Source organism: Hippopotamus amphibius, chromosome 3, assembly GCF_030028045.1.
Source record: "Hippopotamus amphibius kiboko isolate mHipAmp2 chromosome 3, mHipAmp2.hap2, whole genome shotgun sequence".
Classification (NCBI taxonomy): Eukaryota; Metazoa; Chordata; class Mammalia; order Artiodactyla; family Hippopotamidae; genus Hippopotamus; species Hippopotamus amphibius.
The window spans coordinates 131,466,786-131,480,167 of NC_080188.1; the positions used below are offsets into that span (position 1 = coordinate 131,466,786).

A 13,382-nucleotide genomic window follows, 5' to 3' on the forward strand; every position below is an offset into this window, starting at 1 on the left:
AGACCTGCCCCCACGCAGAGTCGGAGGGGCTGCAGAGGAGGGAGAAGGCAGACACCATGGCGGCTGCTGCAACTGGAGGTCAAGGGCCCACAGGACTGACCACACCAAATCCAGGACTGGCCAGGCCACCTCCACGTCCCCTGGCCCAGCCCACAGGATGGAGGGAGAGGGGCTCTCCTGCTCCTGTGCCCCTCCCCACCCCGCCGCTGGCGTCACCGGACAGTTCCCAGAACAGGAGTGATGACGGGTGGGCGTGTCCTTGGTGTGGATCGTGGCCCTTCCGCGTTCGGGAGGGTGCACAGGAGAGGGTCTTAGAGGCTCTGGGACCCGGGGCAGCTCAAAGCTGAGGGCTGCTCCCAGTTCCCAGACCAGACACGGCTCGTATTTCCCTGGGGGCGACATGGGTGGGGCGCAGGGACCGGCCCATGGCAGACAGTGACAGGGCCGCGCGGCGGGCGCTGTCACCTGAATGAGAGAGGCTGCGGCCGGGATCTGCCGGTTGAAGTGCTTCTGCCTCTGCTTCTGCTGCACCTTCAGGGCGAAGCCGGAGCCGAGGATTCCCTGGAAGGAATGGAAACCAGGGCTCACACCTGCAGACGCGGCAGCGGGGACACAGGCTGGGGTCCCCGGGCTGCTCGGCCCTGCGGGCCCCATGGAGGAGGCCAGCACCTCCAGCCCAACCCGTCGGGGCAGCAGGCAGCCCCCACCCGCGCAGGCCCCACCGCCGTCCCCAGGATCACTCAAAGGATGGAAAGATAGAAGGGGCCGGCTCCCCATGGGGAGCTCCCTGTCCACAGAGGGGATCAAGTCATACACACATACACACGCTATACCATAGCCACGTAACACACACACACGCGTGTACAGACATCAGTGAGTACCACACACAGAGAATACACGCACGTAACACACACGCGTGTGCACATACGGAAGTGTGCGGTATATATACCTATGTGACACGTGCATAGACAACACACACACATGAATACATACGCAGCACGTGTGCGGGACGCATACACATGGTATGCACACACAGGCGCACACTGCACGAGGTGTAACACGTGCACATACAGTGTAGTCACACGCATGGTACATGCACACACCTAACACGCACCTACACTCACACAGAGTGAGCTAGGAGACTTTAACGCCCATGGTCCCCAGTTCCTAGCAAGGACACGGCTGAAAGCCGCCCCAGGCCCCAGTACAGGACCGTCCCTCCCTCGCGGTGGCACCTCTGCGGTTCCGTGGCAGCCGCCGTGGGGACCTCACCCCTACCCTCAGGGGCCGGAGAAGCCGGCCTGCACGCCACTATCCGCACCACCCACACATGCTCCACAGGACCCACCAGGGGATGGGAACTGGAGGATGGTGGCCTCCAGGGTCCCCTTGGCGGGCGAGCTGGGGTCTGAATGTGCCCCCCTGTGGGTGGTCTGCTCACCCGGCTCCCCTGCCAGCCCCTGAGCCCAGAGGAGGCTGAGGAGCCGTGGAGACGACCCCAGCACGGAGCACCTACCGCTGGGAGTGCAAAGAAGGAGATGGCGAAGACGGAGAAGCAGGAAGCGATGGTCTTCCCGACCCACGTCTGGGGCACCTTGTCCCCGTAGCCGATGGTGGTGACCGTGACCTGCAAGGATGAGGGGCAGGGTCGGCAGTCAAGCCCCAGGGCCTCAGGATGGGCGTCTGCCCAGCCTGAACCCTGCCCTCCATCCGAGACCAGCCACCGTGCAACAGAGGCCACCGCGAGAGCGCAGCACTGAGAGGCCGGGCGGCTCACAGGACGGTGCCCGAGCCCGCGGTCCCCAAACCTAACGGCAGAGGAAGCAAGTCCACAGCAACGCCCGAGAGCTCGGCGCCCACGGAGAGCGGGCTCCCCGCCCCACACCTCCTGCCAACCAGGCCACCAACATCGCTGTGCTCGGCCCCCAGGAGGTCGGAAGCTCCCACAGCGGCCCACCCTCCACTGCGAGCCCGGCCACGGACGACACGCCACTTCCTGACGCACCCCGGGCACCAGATGCTTGGTTTGCCCTTTTTGCTGAGAGAATCAGACGCAGCTCAAGCCTTCTCCGTCGGGCTCTGTCCGTCCGTCCAGCATGTGTGCTGGGACAGTGGGCGGGGCGGGGGGCTTCCGCTCCACCCCAGGCTTGCCTCCCACTGCCATCGCGGGCTGGCTCCCTGGGGCCTCCAGCGTGAGCCCAACAATGACATCCCGCAGGGACTCAGAGCCCACCCTGCTGTGTCGGCCACGCAGCCCACACCCGCCCACGCAGCCCACGCTTGCCCACGCCAGAGTCTGGGCGTTTGAGGAGCCAGCTCTGCGCCTGGCAAGGGGACCCAGGGCTCCCAGAGTCCCAGCTCGTCCTGTCAGCACACGCGCTCAACCCGTGGTCTTGCCAGCCCTGCGCAGGCCAGCCCGGCTTCCACCCGCCCTCCAGGGCCCCTGTCCAGCCAAGTGAGGATGGCCCCTGGCAACTCGGGAAGTTCTGTACAGACCCCTGCCCCCGAGGCCAGCGGGGCCTGGGGAGGCCCATTTCACAGATTCCACTGAACAAGGCCCAAACAGGAGGCGGCAGCTTCTGCAGCAGGGACTTGGGGCCTGCATACGTGTCCACGCAGACAGAGACAGGCACACACGATGGCTCGGAAGGCCCGGGGCAGAGGCGAGAGGCCCTTGGGAAGCAGGAGTGACCAAGAGTCTGGACAGGGGGAAGAACCGCGGTGCAGGAGACACCGAAGAGCACAAGTCACGGGGCAGTGCGGGTGCACACTCCAGCCTCCAGCACCCAGCGTCCCGGCCGCCACCGCTGAGCCTGCCCAGCGCCCACCTTGCAAATGTCCGTGGTCCTGTCTGCCGCGACCGCCACACGGAGCATTTCCCTGCAACGTCAGTGTCCCCCACACGTTCACACACACTGAGCCTGGGCCTTCCAACACGCTACCTGTGCATGTGTGCACACGCAGGCAGAGACACGCTAGGGCAGTGACAAGGCACACACGGCAAAGGTCACATGAAGAGGGGCTGGTGCCCACGTCGAGCCCAGCACTCTCCAGGCCCAGTGCCTCACACACATGCACACGCGGTGCACACCTGGAGCGCGGCCCAGGTACCTGTGGGATGGAGCAGACCACCCTGGGGGCTCGGGCGGGCAGATAAGGGGACCTGGGGAACCCGGAGCCCCTTCACCAGCAGCCCCCAGAGGGTCTGCGCCCCACGCGTGAGGCCTGGGTGGCAGCTGCCTCTCCCGGGCCTGGGCGCATGGGGCAAAGACAGATCAGGGCTGCAGACGGGAAGGGGCGTCCAGTGTCTTCTGGAAAATAGTTTTCATAAAATTATTTATTCATGTATAAACATATATATGGGTCTATTTTTAAATTTTTAGATTTTATCTTCTAGTGCAGTGTCGACAGCAGCCATGTTAAAAAAAGCTTTCTGGGGTCTTCAGTTACTGATGAGAGCATCAAGGGGTCCTGAAACTCAAGGTTCAGAATGGCGGCCATGCAGGGGGCAAGACGCAGGTGACCTCTGAGACGGACGTGAATGTGGCCCTCAGGCCAGGGGGGCAAAATTTAAGGGATAACAGAAAACTTAGGCTTCAAGACAACGCAAAATGCAACCTTTAAAATATCAAAATTAATGCAAAAAAAAATCCATGACAACTGGGAAACGGACATAGGTGGGGGGAGGAAAGGGGCCCGCCTGGAAGGCCCTGGGGGCTCGGCGGGTGGGGACGCCCGAGGCCACCTCCCTTCGAGGACAGGAGTGCGGGGGACGAGACCCCAGTCCTCTCCCGCCTGGCTGGGAGGTGCTGGGATGCTGAAGGCTGGGCGGCAGGAAGAAGCCGGGGAGCCCCTGGCCAGGTGTCCCCCACACCACGGTGCAGGGCATGCTCATGGCTTCTCAGACCCTGTCACAGACCTTCTTTGTCAAGTTAACGACATCCTTTCAGCTCTTTGAGGAAATGGCCCATCCCTGCAGAGCTGTTTGTTTTTCCTGAATTCACAGACACAGGCAGCTCAGGAATGGGCAGTTTTATAGCCCTGTGCTCGGAACGCGCCCCGACCCCCCGACGGCAGGCGACCCGGAATGCAGAGCTGCACGTCGCTGGGCACAGCCTCAGAGAGAGAACACAGCCGGGGTGCTGAGCCCAGGTGTGTCCTCCGTCACCCGTGTCTCTCCTCCGGGGACAGGAGGCACAAGAGGACCCGCCAGTCCCCAGCGCACATCACACTGCGAGAAGCCGGCGCTAGTGTCATTTTATTTCCTCCTTTCCGAAGCCACCTCCTGGATGCCAGCCTCCGGGGGAAGCGGGAGGGCTGGCCCAGGAGCCCAGCTCCACCAGGGACGCGGTCAGCCTGCAGCCACCCCACAGGCCGTGGCCATCGGTCCAGAGGGAAGGGGCGGCCAGGAGCAGAAGCTAGGACAGAGCCAATGTGGACGCTAGGTGCTCGCACAGGGTGGAGCCTCCATTTGGCAAACTCTCACCCGTGCTGTGAGCTCAGGACCACCTGCCAGAGGGGGAGACTGAGGCCGGGGCTCTGACCACTGCTGAGTGACTGAGCCGGCACCAAACCAAGGCTGCACCCTCAGGGCAGCAAAGGGTGGGAGCAGTTGTCCCCGGGGCCCAGCTCCAGCCATCGTGGGGCTACCCTAGGAGACCCCAGCCAGGCTTGGGGGGACCCATGAAGGGGACAGAGGCCAGCACGTGAGGGCTGGGGGATGACCTAGCCAGGCTTGCAAACTCTGGGTGAAAACAAAAGCAAACACACACCGCCAAATAAGCCCTCTTCCTTTCAGAGGGAAAAAGTAAATAAACGAACAGAAACCCACGCAGGCCAGGGCTCTGCATCACGTGAGCACGTCTCCAGAAACCTCGGAGAAGGGTCCGGAGCCCGGGGGCCGCGGGTACAGCTGGGGTGGGGGCAGGACCTCTCTCCCTCCTTGGGAGGGGTCCTCGGGAGCCCCACACAGCGCCTGGCGGGATGTCGTGGACACCCCCGGCCCAGGCCAAGTCCACCCACAGCACGGCCAGGTTCACAGCCCCTCATGCAGGAGACACCACCTCAAGGGCTCAGCTCAGATGTCTCCTCCCTGACTCCCAGGGAATTACGGCGTGTGGACCATCACCGACCACGACCAACCACGGCCATGACTTGGAGAGCGAGACACCAGGGCAGCTGACCCCCTGCTGCACCCCGTGCCCAGCGCCGCGCGGGACTGCAGGGACGTGCCTGGTGCCCAGGGCCAGCCCGGCCAAGAGGCCCCAGTCATCCAAGGGACGTCTTGGAAGCAATGCAAAGAGTCACCGCCCTCCTGGGATCGTAGCCCCCTTGGGGAGCCTCACATTGGCCCCTGGAGGTAGACTTGCTGCCTCCCCATTTTACAGATGGGGAAACTGAGGCACGGAGTGGTCACAGGCTCTGCTCCAGCCCCAGCACTGGCTGCACGGTGCGCCTGCCTGTCCACACCCCACTGCCAGTCTTGTAGGAAACACAGGTCCCTGGGGGCCAGGAAAGGCCAACACACAGAGGCACGTGCACACACACATGTGCGCTAAGAGGGGCCGCTCTGTGAGTGAGGTGCTGGAGGCAGGAAGCCAGCCGGGGTAGAGTGCGACCCTTGGGACCAGCAGGGCTAAGGGTTGTGATTGGATGTGGAAGCATGAACACTCGAGTGTGAATTAGCCCGGGGTCACTGCCTGGTGTCCTGCCTGGGGGGCTGCCAAGGGAACCGTGGTGAGTAACAGCCCCTAAAACTCACAACCAGCCTTTATTGCATCCTCGCTGGGCGCCAGATACCCCAGGCTCTCTGTGTCTTCACTGATAACCCTGCCCCAGCTCACAGAAGTAGGCACCCACCTCACACCCAAAGAGGCTGGGCCACCTGCCCAGGGCTGCTCAGCAGGTCAGCACTGGAGCAGGGGTGGCTCCACCCCACGTTCCCGGCCGTGTTGCCCACTGCTTCCCGTTTCACTGTGTTCCTCACACTGACCGTGCTTCTTTCCCTTGTGCTGAAGCTGCAAAGTCTTATCCCAGATGATAAGAGCTGAATGCCCCCCCACCCCACTGGGCCTGCCAAATCCACCTAAGAAATCATCCCAGGGGTCCCTCAGTGGGTAGTAAGTACGGAGAGATGGACCTGCCCCGCGGACCCCTCCTCATCCTGCAAAACCCGGTTGTAAAGGCCCTTCTCTGGCTGGGCTCCCACAGCCCAAAGTCTTAGCCCCGCACACAACGGTCAACAGGTGCAGGACAGGATAGGGGTGGATGGTGGCCCAGGGTCCTGGAGACCCTCTGTTCTTAACTGCAGAGCACCCCAGGCTTTGCACAGAACACATGCAGAGGAAGAGCCCTGGGGGCCTTGGTTTCCCCAGCTCCAGACGAGGTCCTGACACCGACCCCACCCACTGGGTGGTGCTTACAGGCCTTGCACGTGGCTATCTGTGAGGCCCTGTCCTCACCCAGGACCCCCACTCAGCCCCCAGACCCCTTTGGCCTCACCCTGCCATGATGCAGTCCGGCCTGGGAAGCCAGAACCTTCTGGGGCCAAGACCTAAGGAGAATGAATGGGAGTCAGACTGTTTTAAATGGTGGCTGAATGCAGGACGGCTTCCAGCCCTTTCACTCTAAATTCTAAATTTAGATGCAGGGGGTAAACAGAGCCCGGCAGCCTCCTGATTTGAGAGACCCCCGGGCACTAAACAGAGAAGCCCGTGTTTGCAAAAACTGCCTTCCCCTCCACTCAAACTCGAACACAAACAAACGCATTTTGTTTCAAGGGCAAAGAAAATGGTCTTAAACCTGTCTCAACACCTCGGCAGCCAGGCGTGGGGCGCCACGCTTGGGGGGCGGGGGGCAGGGGGCGCTCTCACGCTGGAGTCAGGCATCCCCGCCTGGGGTGGGGGGAGAGGAGGGGACCCTCAGCCTGGAAACTGAGGCTCGGTGAGGGGAGAGACTTTCACATGACGTCCACCTGGGACGGCACTGTGCTGGGCTGAGAAGCGTCCACCAGGGCCCTCAGGACCCGAGCCAACTTGGAAAGAGGGTCTCTGTTGATGCCATTGGGTTAATGGTCTTGAGAGGAGATGGTCCTGGGCTCCCTGGGTAGGCCCTACACCCACTGACCAGCATCCTGATAAGAGACAAGAGGTGCGGCCACAAGCCCAGGAGCACCTAGGGCCCCCGGAAGAGGTAGGAAGGACTCTCTCCCAGAGCTCTTGGAGGAAGCCGGCCCTGCAACACCTCCATCACGGACTTCCGGTCTCCAGATCTGTGCGAGAACACAATTCTGTTGTTTTAAGCCGCTCAGTCCGTGGGACTTGGTTGCGGCCACCCCAAGACACTGATGCACCCGCTGTCCTCTGGGCCACAGACAGAGCTGCTTTACAGGCACATCAACTCATTTGTTCACTCGCCCAGCAAACACCAGCCAAGCCTGGATGCTGAAAACAACGGGGCCACTCCTGTGGTACCTACAGCCCACCCAGAGGGTCCTCATGTGGCAGTGGCAGCTCCCCCCAGGACTGCCCAGGCTCCCCCGAGGAAACACAGGGGATGGCCCATCCCAGAGGCCCAGATGCCCTATTTTAGGGTCTGTCCCACAGAGGCAGCCAAAGGCGCTGGTCTGGCATGGACACAGCGTGGTGATGGGCAGTGGCCTGGCTGGCAGTCCTCTCCCTGCCAGGTGCCCAGCACACCTCCTGGTAGTCAGACCCTGGTCTGTCTGCCCCAGAAAGGGAGCCACAGGGCGCAGTGGGGCTGGGCTTGCTCCCCTGGTGGCCCATGAAGCCCCGCAGAGGACAGCGAGGGAGAGCCACCACCAGGCACAGTGGCCAACTGGCTCTGAAGCCCCCACCCGGGCTGCCCCGGCTCGTGTTTCCTGAGCTGTTTGTCCAGGACACGCCAGGAGCACTGCCCGCTTGGGCAGCTGCAGGGGCGCTGCCGCTGGGAATGGGGGCGTCTGCCCCCAGCCGGGTGGTGGGGGCACTGGGCCCGCAGGAACAATGGCCAGGCCGGGCCCGCAGTGGCCAGGCCGAGATGGCAGCTGACGGCGAGGCCAGGGCACCGGTGCCAAGCCGGGCACAAAGGGGCCGTTTTCCCGGCCGGCGGGCGGATGTTTGCACAGGTGTGCGAGCGGGAGCGGTGCTCCCAGGGGCCGGGTCGGGGGCAGCTTCGAGCGGCCGGGAAGGCGGGGGGCCTGTGCCCAGCCTGGACACCGCGTATCAGCCGCGCTGCGGGCCGTCACCCATGCACGTCCCACTGCACCGTCCGGCCCTGGGGATCCTCCCAGCTCTGAGCACCCTGTCCCCCCACAGGACCTGCCTGTCACCGGGATGCAGCCCTGCCCCTCCCGCCAAATCTGCTGGGGGTCGGGGGGCTGCCACGCCCGGGCCCGTGGGGGCACAGGCCCGCAGGGGAGTGGCAGAGCTGGGTCAGCACGTCCTTGCTTCCCTGGGCAGCCTGGCATGTTGGAAGCTACCAGAAAAAATGCAGACTCAGCCAACATCAGGAGCCCCCACGGCTTGCCAGCCTCACTGGGGTGGGGATGGAGACACGGAGCAGCTGGGATGGGCCTGGAGGGGTGGGGAGCCTGGGGAGGGAGCGAGCCCCCCACCCCCCTTTCTGGAATGAAACAGGCCGGGGACAGACACGGCCAGGGCCTGGAACAGCCACTGACTGGACCCGGGGCCCCTTGGACCCACGGCTGCCCCGAGGCTGCCGTCGCGCCTCGTACAGCCTGCAACCCTCTCCTCACCCCGGCTGAGCGAGCCTGGACGTCAGCCACTCAGCTCCCAGCTCAAAGGGACTCCCACTGGCCACCCTTGGACTCAGGCAGCTCAGAGCCAGGGCCAGTGTCACCCGCTCTGAGGCTCAGGCTGTTCCAGACCCCCCCGCGCACGAGCCCCTGGCACCCAAGTGCACCCCACAGGGAAGGGGGAGGGCCAGGGCCCGGCCCACGGCCCAGAGACGGCCCACGGAGCGGGCATTCAGGCCGCACCCCTGCCTCACCGCACAGCCAGGGTCTGTCCAGGCTGCCTCAGGGCCCCGCGTGTGCTCTTCCCAGGCTAGTGAGCTACTGGCCACCCTGCGACTCAGAGCCTAGGACCTAACTCCCTACAAGGCCCAAGAGGAGGGTTTGTTGAGGGGTGTCCTCTGTGCCCTGAGGCCCACACACCAGCGATGCTGGGCTTCTGTGGTGAGCAGGACCCGGGGGGGGGGGGGCGCACGGCTCAGACATCCTACAGCTGGCTGAGGCCCCCGCGACCACCCACAGCACGTCCAGCTCTCCCCCTCCCCTGCCACGTCTCCCTTCCCCACCACAAGCCTGACCTCTGGAAGGAGCCAGCCCACCCTGCTGGCTACTTCCAGGCCGAGGCCAGAGTGCTGGGTGCTTGCAGGAGGGGGACAGGCACGCCCAAGGAGCCCAGCTTGACAGACAGGGCCACCTCCTGGCCCTCAGGGCAGAAGCTGGGGCACCTCTGAGCCACTGCTGCCCAGGCGGCTACAGAACCTGCAGGCCAGACGTCCATCGAAACAGGGGAGCGCCTTCCTTTCTCCCAGGGTCCCCCTACCTGTTGTGCTGGTTTTTGTGTGCTATACGATGTTGTGCTCCTTGGCGCAGGGATACGCGAGGGGCCAGCACAGAACCTCAGACGCGGGGCAGGGGTGCTGGGGACCTCGAGGCCAGGCTGGGGGGCAGGTGGGCGGCGGAGAACCCAGCCCAGGGGTGGGTGAGAGCTGGGACCACGTGTGGCTGCAGTTCCAAGTCCCCCGCATGTGCCCCCCGCACACTCGCCCTTGGTCTCACCAGAGTTCCCCTCCAAAAGGCAAGTTCAAAGATAAAAATCTAAGGGCCTCATGATGGCAACTGTTGGGCTTTAAGTGTCCAGCATGGGGCCCTTCTGTGTGCGGAGCCCCGTGCCAGCTGTCCTGCCAGCTACAAATCTGGGTGCAGGCAGGGCTTCAAGCACCTGGGTAGGCTTTGGGGCGGGGGTGGTTTCTCGAGGAATAAGATCTTGAGAAACCAGAGCCCTTGGATGATATCCTGCCCCCCGCTCCACCCAGGCCCAGGGTCGGTGGTCAAATGGCCCCAAGTTCCCGACTTACCACCCCCCACCACAGGGCGTCTGCATAGCTGCCGAACTCGACCCGGCCCGACTCGTTCACGGCGTCCTTCTCGGCCAGGTACACGAAGTAGGAGGAGAAGATGAGGCCCAGGAAGCCAATGTACAGGGTGGTGATCAGCTCCTGGGAGATGGTAGGGACGTGCGGTCAGCCAGCACCCGTGGGCACCCCAGGGCCCCGTGGACATGCTCCAGGCAGGCATCCCAGGCAGCGGGGCCTGCCGGAGACAAGCTCCAATGTTTACCAGAAAGTTGACATAAATGCCGGCATGTCTCACCTGCAGACATCGGACTTCAAAATTAACCTATTTTTCCCAGCTCCAGACCCAAGGGGATCTTGGGTCTCGCCCTCTAGGGCCCTGGACCGCCCGCCCAGCTCTCCTTCCCGCAGACCACCGGTGAGATGCGGGGCTGGGCCTCACCAAGGGGTGCGGCCCGCCGCCTCCGCCTGTACAGGGCTGCACGTGACCTGCCCAGCTACAGATGTCCGGGCCCCGCGGACCCGCTTCCACCTTGCATTTCTGTCTTCCCGTCTGCCTGACAGTCCCTTGTCCCAGCCTGAAGGAATATGGGCACATCATCTGCCTGGCCTGGCAGGCCAGGGACGCTGTCCTCCCCGCCGGGCCACCCACCTGGCGGTGGATGAAGACCACGGAGCCCAGCAGCCTCCAAGTGCCCCCCTGGCGGTCGACGTGCAGCATCCTCAGGATCTGGAGGAAGCGGATGCCCCTGCGGACGAGAGGCTGCTGTGCCACCCGGGCGACGCCAAGCCCCTCCCCGCGAGGCACAGGGTCAGGGCAGGGCAGCACGCCCGGCCTGGAGCTAAACCTGCACACTGCTCAGTTCCTGTGGCCCCCAGAGCCCCCAGTGTAGAGACGAGCTGCCTGAGGAGCCCAGACCTTTAGGGTCCAGCTCAGCACCGGCCCGGAGCCTGCCCCCGCTGGGCACACGGCCCCGCCGCGCTCACCCCCACCCGGGAGCCGCAGCCCCGCCTACCTGATGGCCGAGGTGGCAAACACCTGCCCTTTGGAGCCCACGCAGAGGACGACCATGGAGGCAACGACCACGATGAGGTCTGGGGGGGACAGCGCCACCGTCACCAGCCAGGCAGCTGGACACCAGCAGGGAGCCTGGCGGTCAGGCGGGACAGGGCCCCAAAGCAGGGACATGGAGATACTTCGATGGGGAGACTGGGCCGTCCGTCCCAGGCATGTGCAGAGGTCACGTGAGCCCGCCTCCCCAGTCCTGGCGCGCAGGCCACTGAGGGCAGTGGACACCCAGGTTGTGCTGTGCGTGACTGGACCCCCTGCCCGATGAGCAGCATCTAGGGACAGAGGACCTGGAGCTGAGGCTGCCTCCTGTGGGGAGGACCTGGGAGCTCACCCTGCTGGCCTTGGGGTCCTGCCCCATCACGGGCGGGGGAGCCTGAGGGTCTCTCAGCCCCCAGGAGGACTCTGGCTGGGGTGCTCGTGGTAGGGGTCCACCTGCCAGATTCCAGGGGAGGGTGCCCAGCCCTTGTCTGGAAACCTTGGGGTGGAAATTCCAGGGGGGCAGGCATGACTCACCAATGATGGAAATGGGCTTCCGGGCAAAGCGCAGGCGGCCCCAGATGCCCACATACTTGCTGCGGCAGCCGGCCGACCAGAGGCGGACCACATACTCCGTCCCAAAGAACACGACCAGGACAATCTCCTGCGGGGACATAGGGGCGTGAGCTCACCTCACGCCTGCACCCAGGGGCAGGCACCGCACCAGTAGCCTCTGCTGAGACACACGGCAGGAGCAGGCGGCCTGGGCCCTGGTCTGCCGCGTTGCCCACCTGGACAGGCCGGCTGCCCAAGCCCAGCTCCACCACCACATTCAGTACTATAGAAGAAAGATTAGACACTACGACCAAGTGGGATTTATACCTGGAACGCAAGGACAGTTCAACATATGAAGATCAACCAATATAATACATCACGTTAACAGAACGGAGGAAAAAATCACGAGATCTGATCACAGCGGATGCAGAAAAAGCATTTGACAAAATTCAGCACGCTTTCCCGATAAAAACAGTAAACAAACTAGGAACAGAGGGAAGTTACCTTCATATAATAAAAGCCATATATGAAAACCCCACAGTGAACATCATATCAATAGAGAAAGGCTGAAAGCATTTCCTTTAAGATCAGGACCAAGACAAGGATGCCCCCCCCACCACTTCTATTCAACACAGTAACTATGCAAGAAAGTGAAATAAAAGGGTTCCAAATTGGAAAGGAAGAAGTAAAATCATCTCTGTTACAGACGATATGATCCTCTGTGTTGAAAACCCTGAAGATTCCATGCAAAAAGCCTGTTAGATCTAATAAATGAATTCAACAAAGTAGGATACAAAATCGCTTGCAAAAATCAGCTGCATTTCTATACACAGACCATGAGCGAGCCGGAAAGGAAACTATAAAACAATTCCATTTACACGAGCATCAAAAGGAATAAAGTACTTACGAATGAACTGAGGAGGTGGGAGATTTGTACAATGAAAACTAAAAAATATTGCTTAAAGAAATGAAAGACAACAAATAAATGGAAACACATCCCATGTTCATGGATTGGAAGACTTCATATACTTAAGACATCAATGCTACTCAAAGAGATCTGTAGGTTTGATGCAATCCCTCTTGAAACCCTGGTGACAATTTTTGCAGAAATAGAAAAAGCGCTCTTAAATTCACATGAAATCTCAAGGGACCCTGAATAGCCAAAACAAGATGTGGTCCGTGCACACAACGGAACATTCCTCAGCCTTATAAAGGAAGGACATTCTGATGCAGGCTACAGCACAGATGGACCTGAGGATGTTGTCAGCTCATTTCCAGCTCATGCCTTGCCCTGTCCGCCCCCCACCCCCCCACCCCCGGGAGCCCAGCCCTGGCAGGGGACTTCCGCTCCACTGGGTGACAGTGACAGGCCCTGCTCCCATGCCTGGCCTCACCTGCCCCCAAAAGGAAGCCCACCAAGAGGGGGGTGGCTGGACACTGGCTTCCAAGGACCCATAATTAGGATGGAGTACTTATCATCCAGCTTGTGTTTGGGGCAAACTTGGGGGATAATGGGAGAAAAGCTGAGAAATTTTACTGCTGTCCTTTTGCAAAAAAGTTCTTGGTTTGCAGCACTGAGCTCTTCAGGGTGGGGGGAGCACGGATGGGGGTGCGTGGAGGACGGTGGAGAGCGAGGGGGCGTGGACGCTCGCAGGCTCTGTGGCCCCAGTGGGTT

At 62.2% G+C, this 13,382-nt stretch overlaps 1 protein-coding gene across 2 annotated transcripts in view; it reads right to left on the reverse strand.

The window, feature by feature from the left end:
* Window positions 1–13,382, reverse strand: part of KCNQ1 (potassium voltage-gated channel subfamily Q member 1) — a 342,239-nt gene that overhangs the window by 239,269 nt on the left and 89,588 nt on the right. The window contains exons 3-8 of one of the 2 annotated variants that reach the window (XM_057726789.1): window positions 11,690–11,816; window positions 11,121–11,199; window positions 10,757–10,853; window positions 10,108–10,248; window positions 1,517–1,627; window positions 466–561 (exon numbers count right to left, since the gene is read on the reverse strand). In XM_057726789.1, the coding sequence (XP_057582772.1) occupies window positions 466–561; window positions 1,517–1,627; window positions 10,108–10,248; window positions 10,757–10,853; window positions 11,121–11,199; window positions 11,690–11,816 (651 nt within the window). The remainder of the gene's footprint in view (window positions 1–465; window positions 562–1,516; window positions 1,628–10,107; window positions 10,249–10,756; window positions 10,854–11,120; window positions 11,200–11,689; window positions 11,817–13,382) is intronic. The other variant, XM_057726790.1, reaches the window with a different exon arrangement.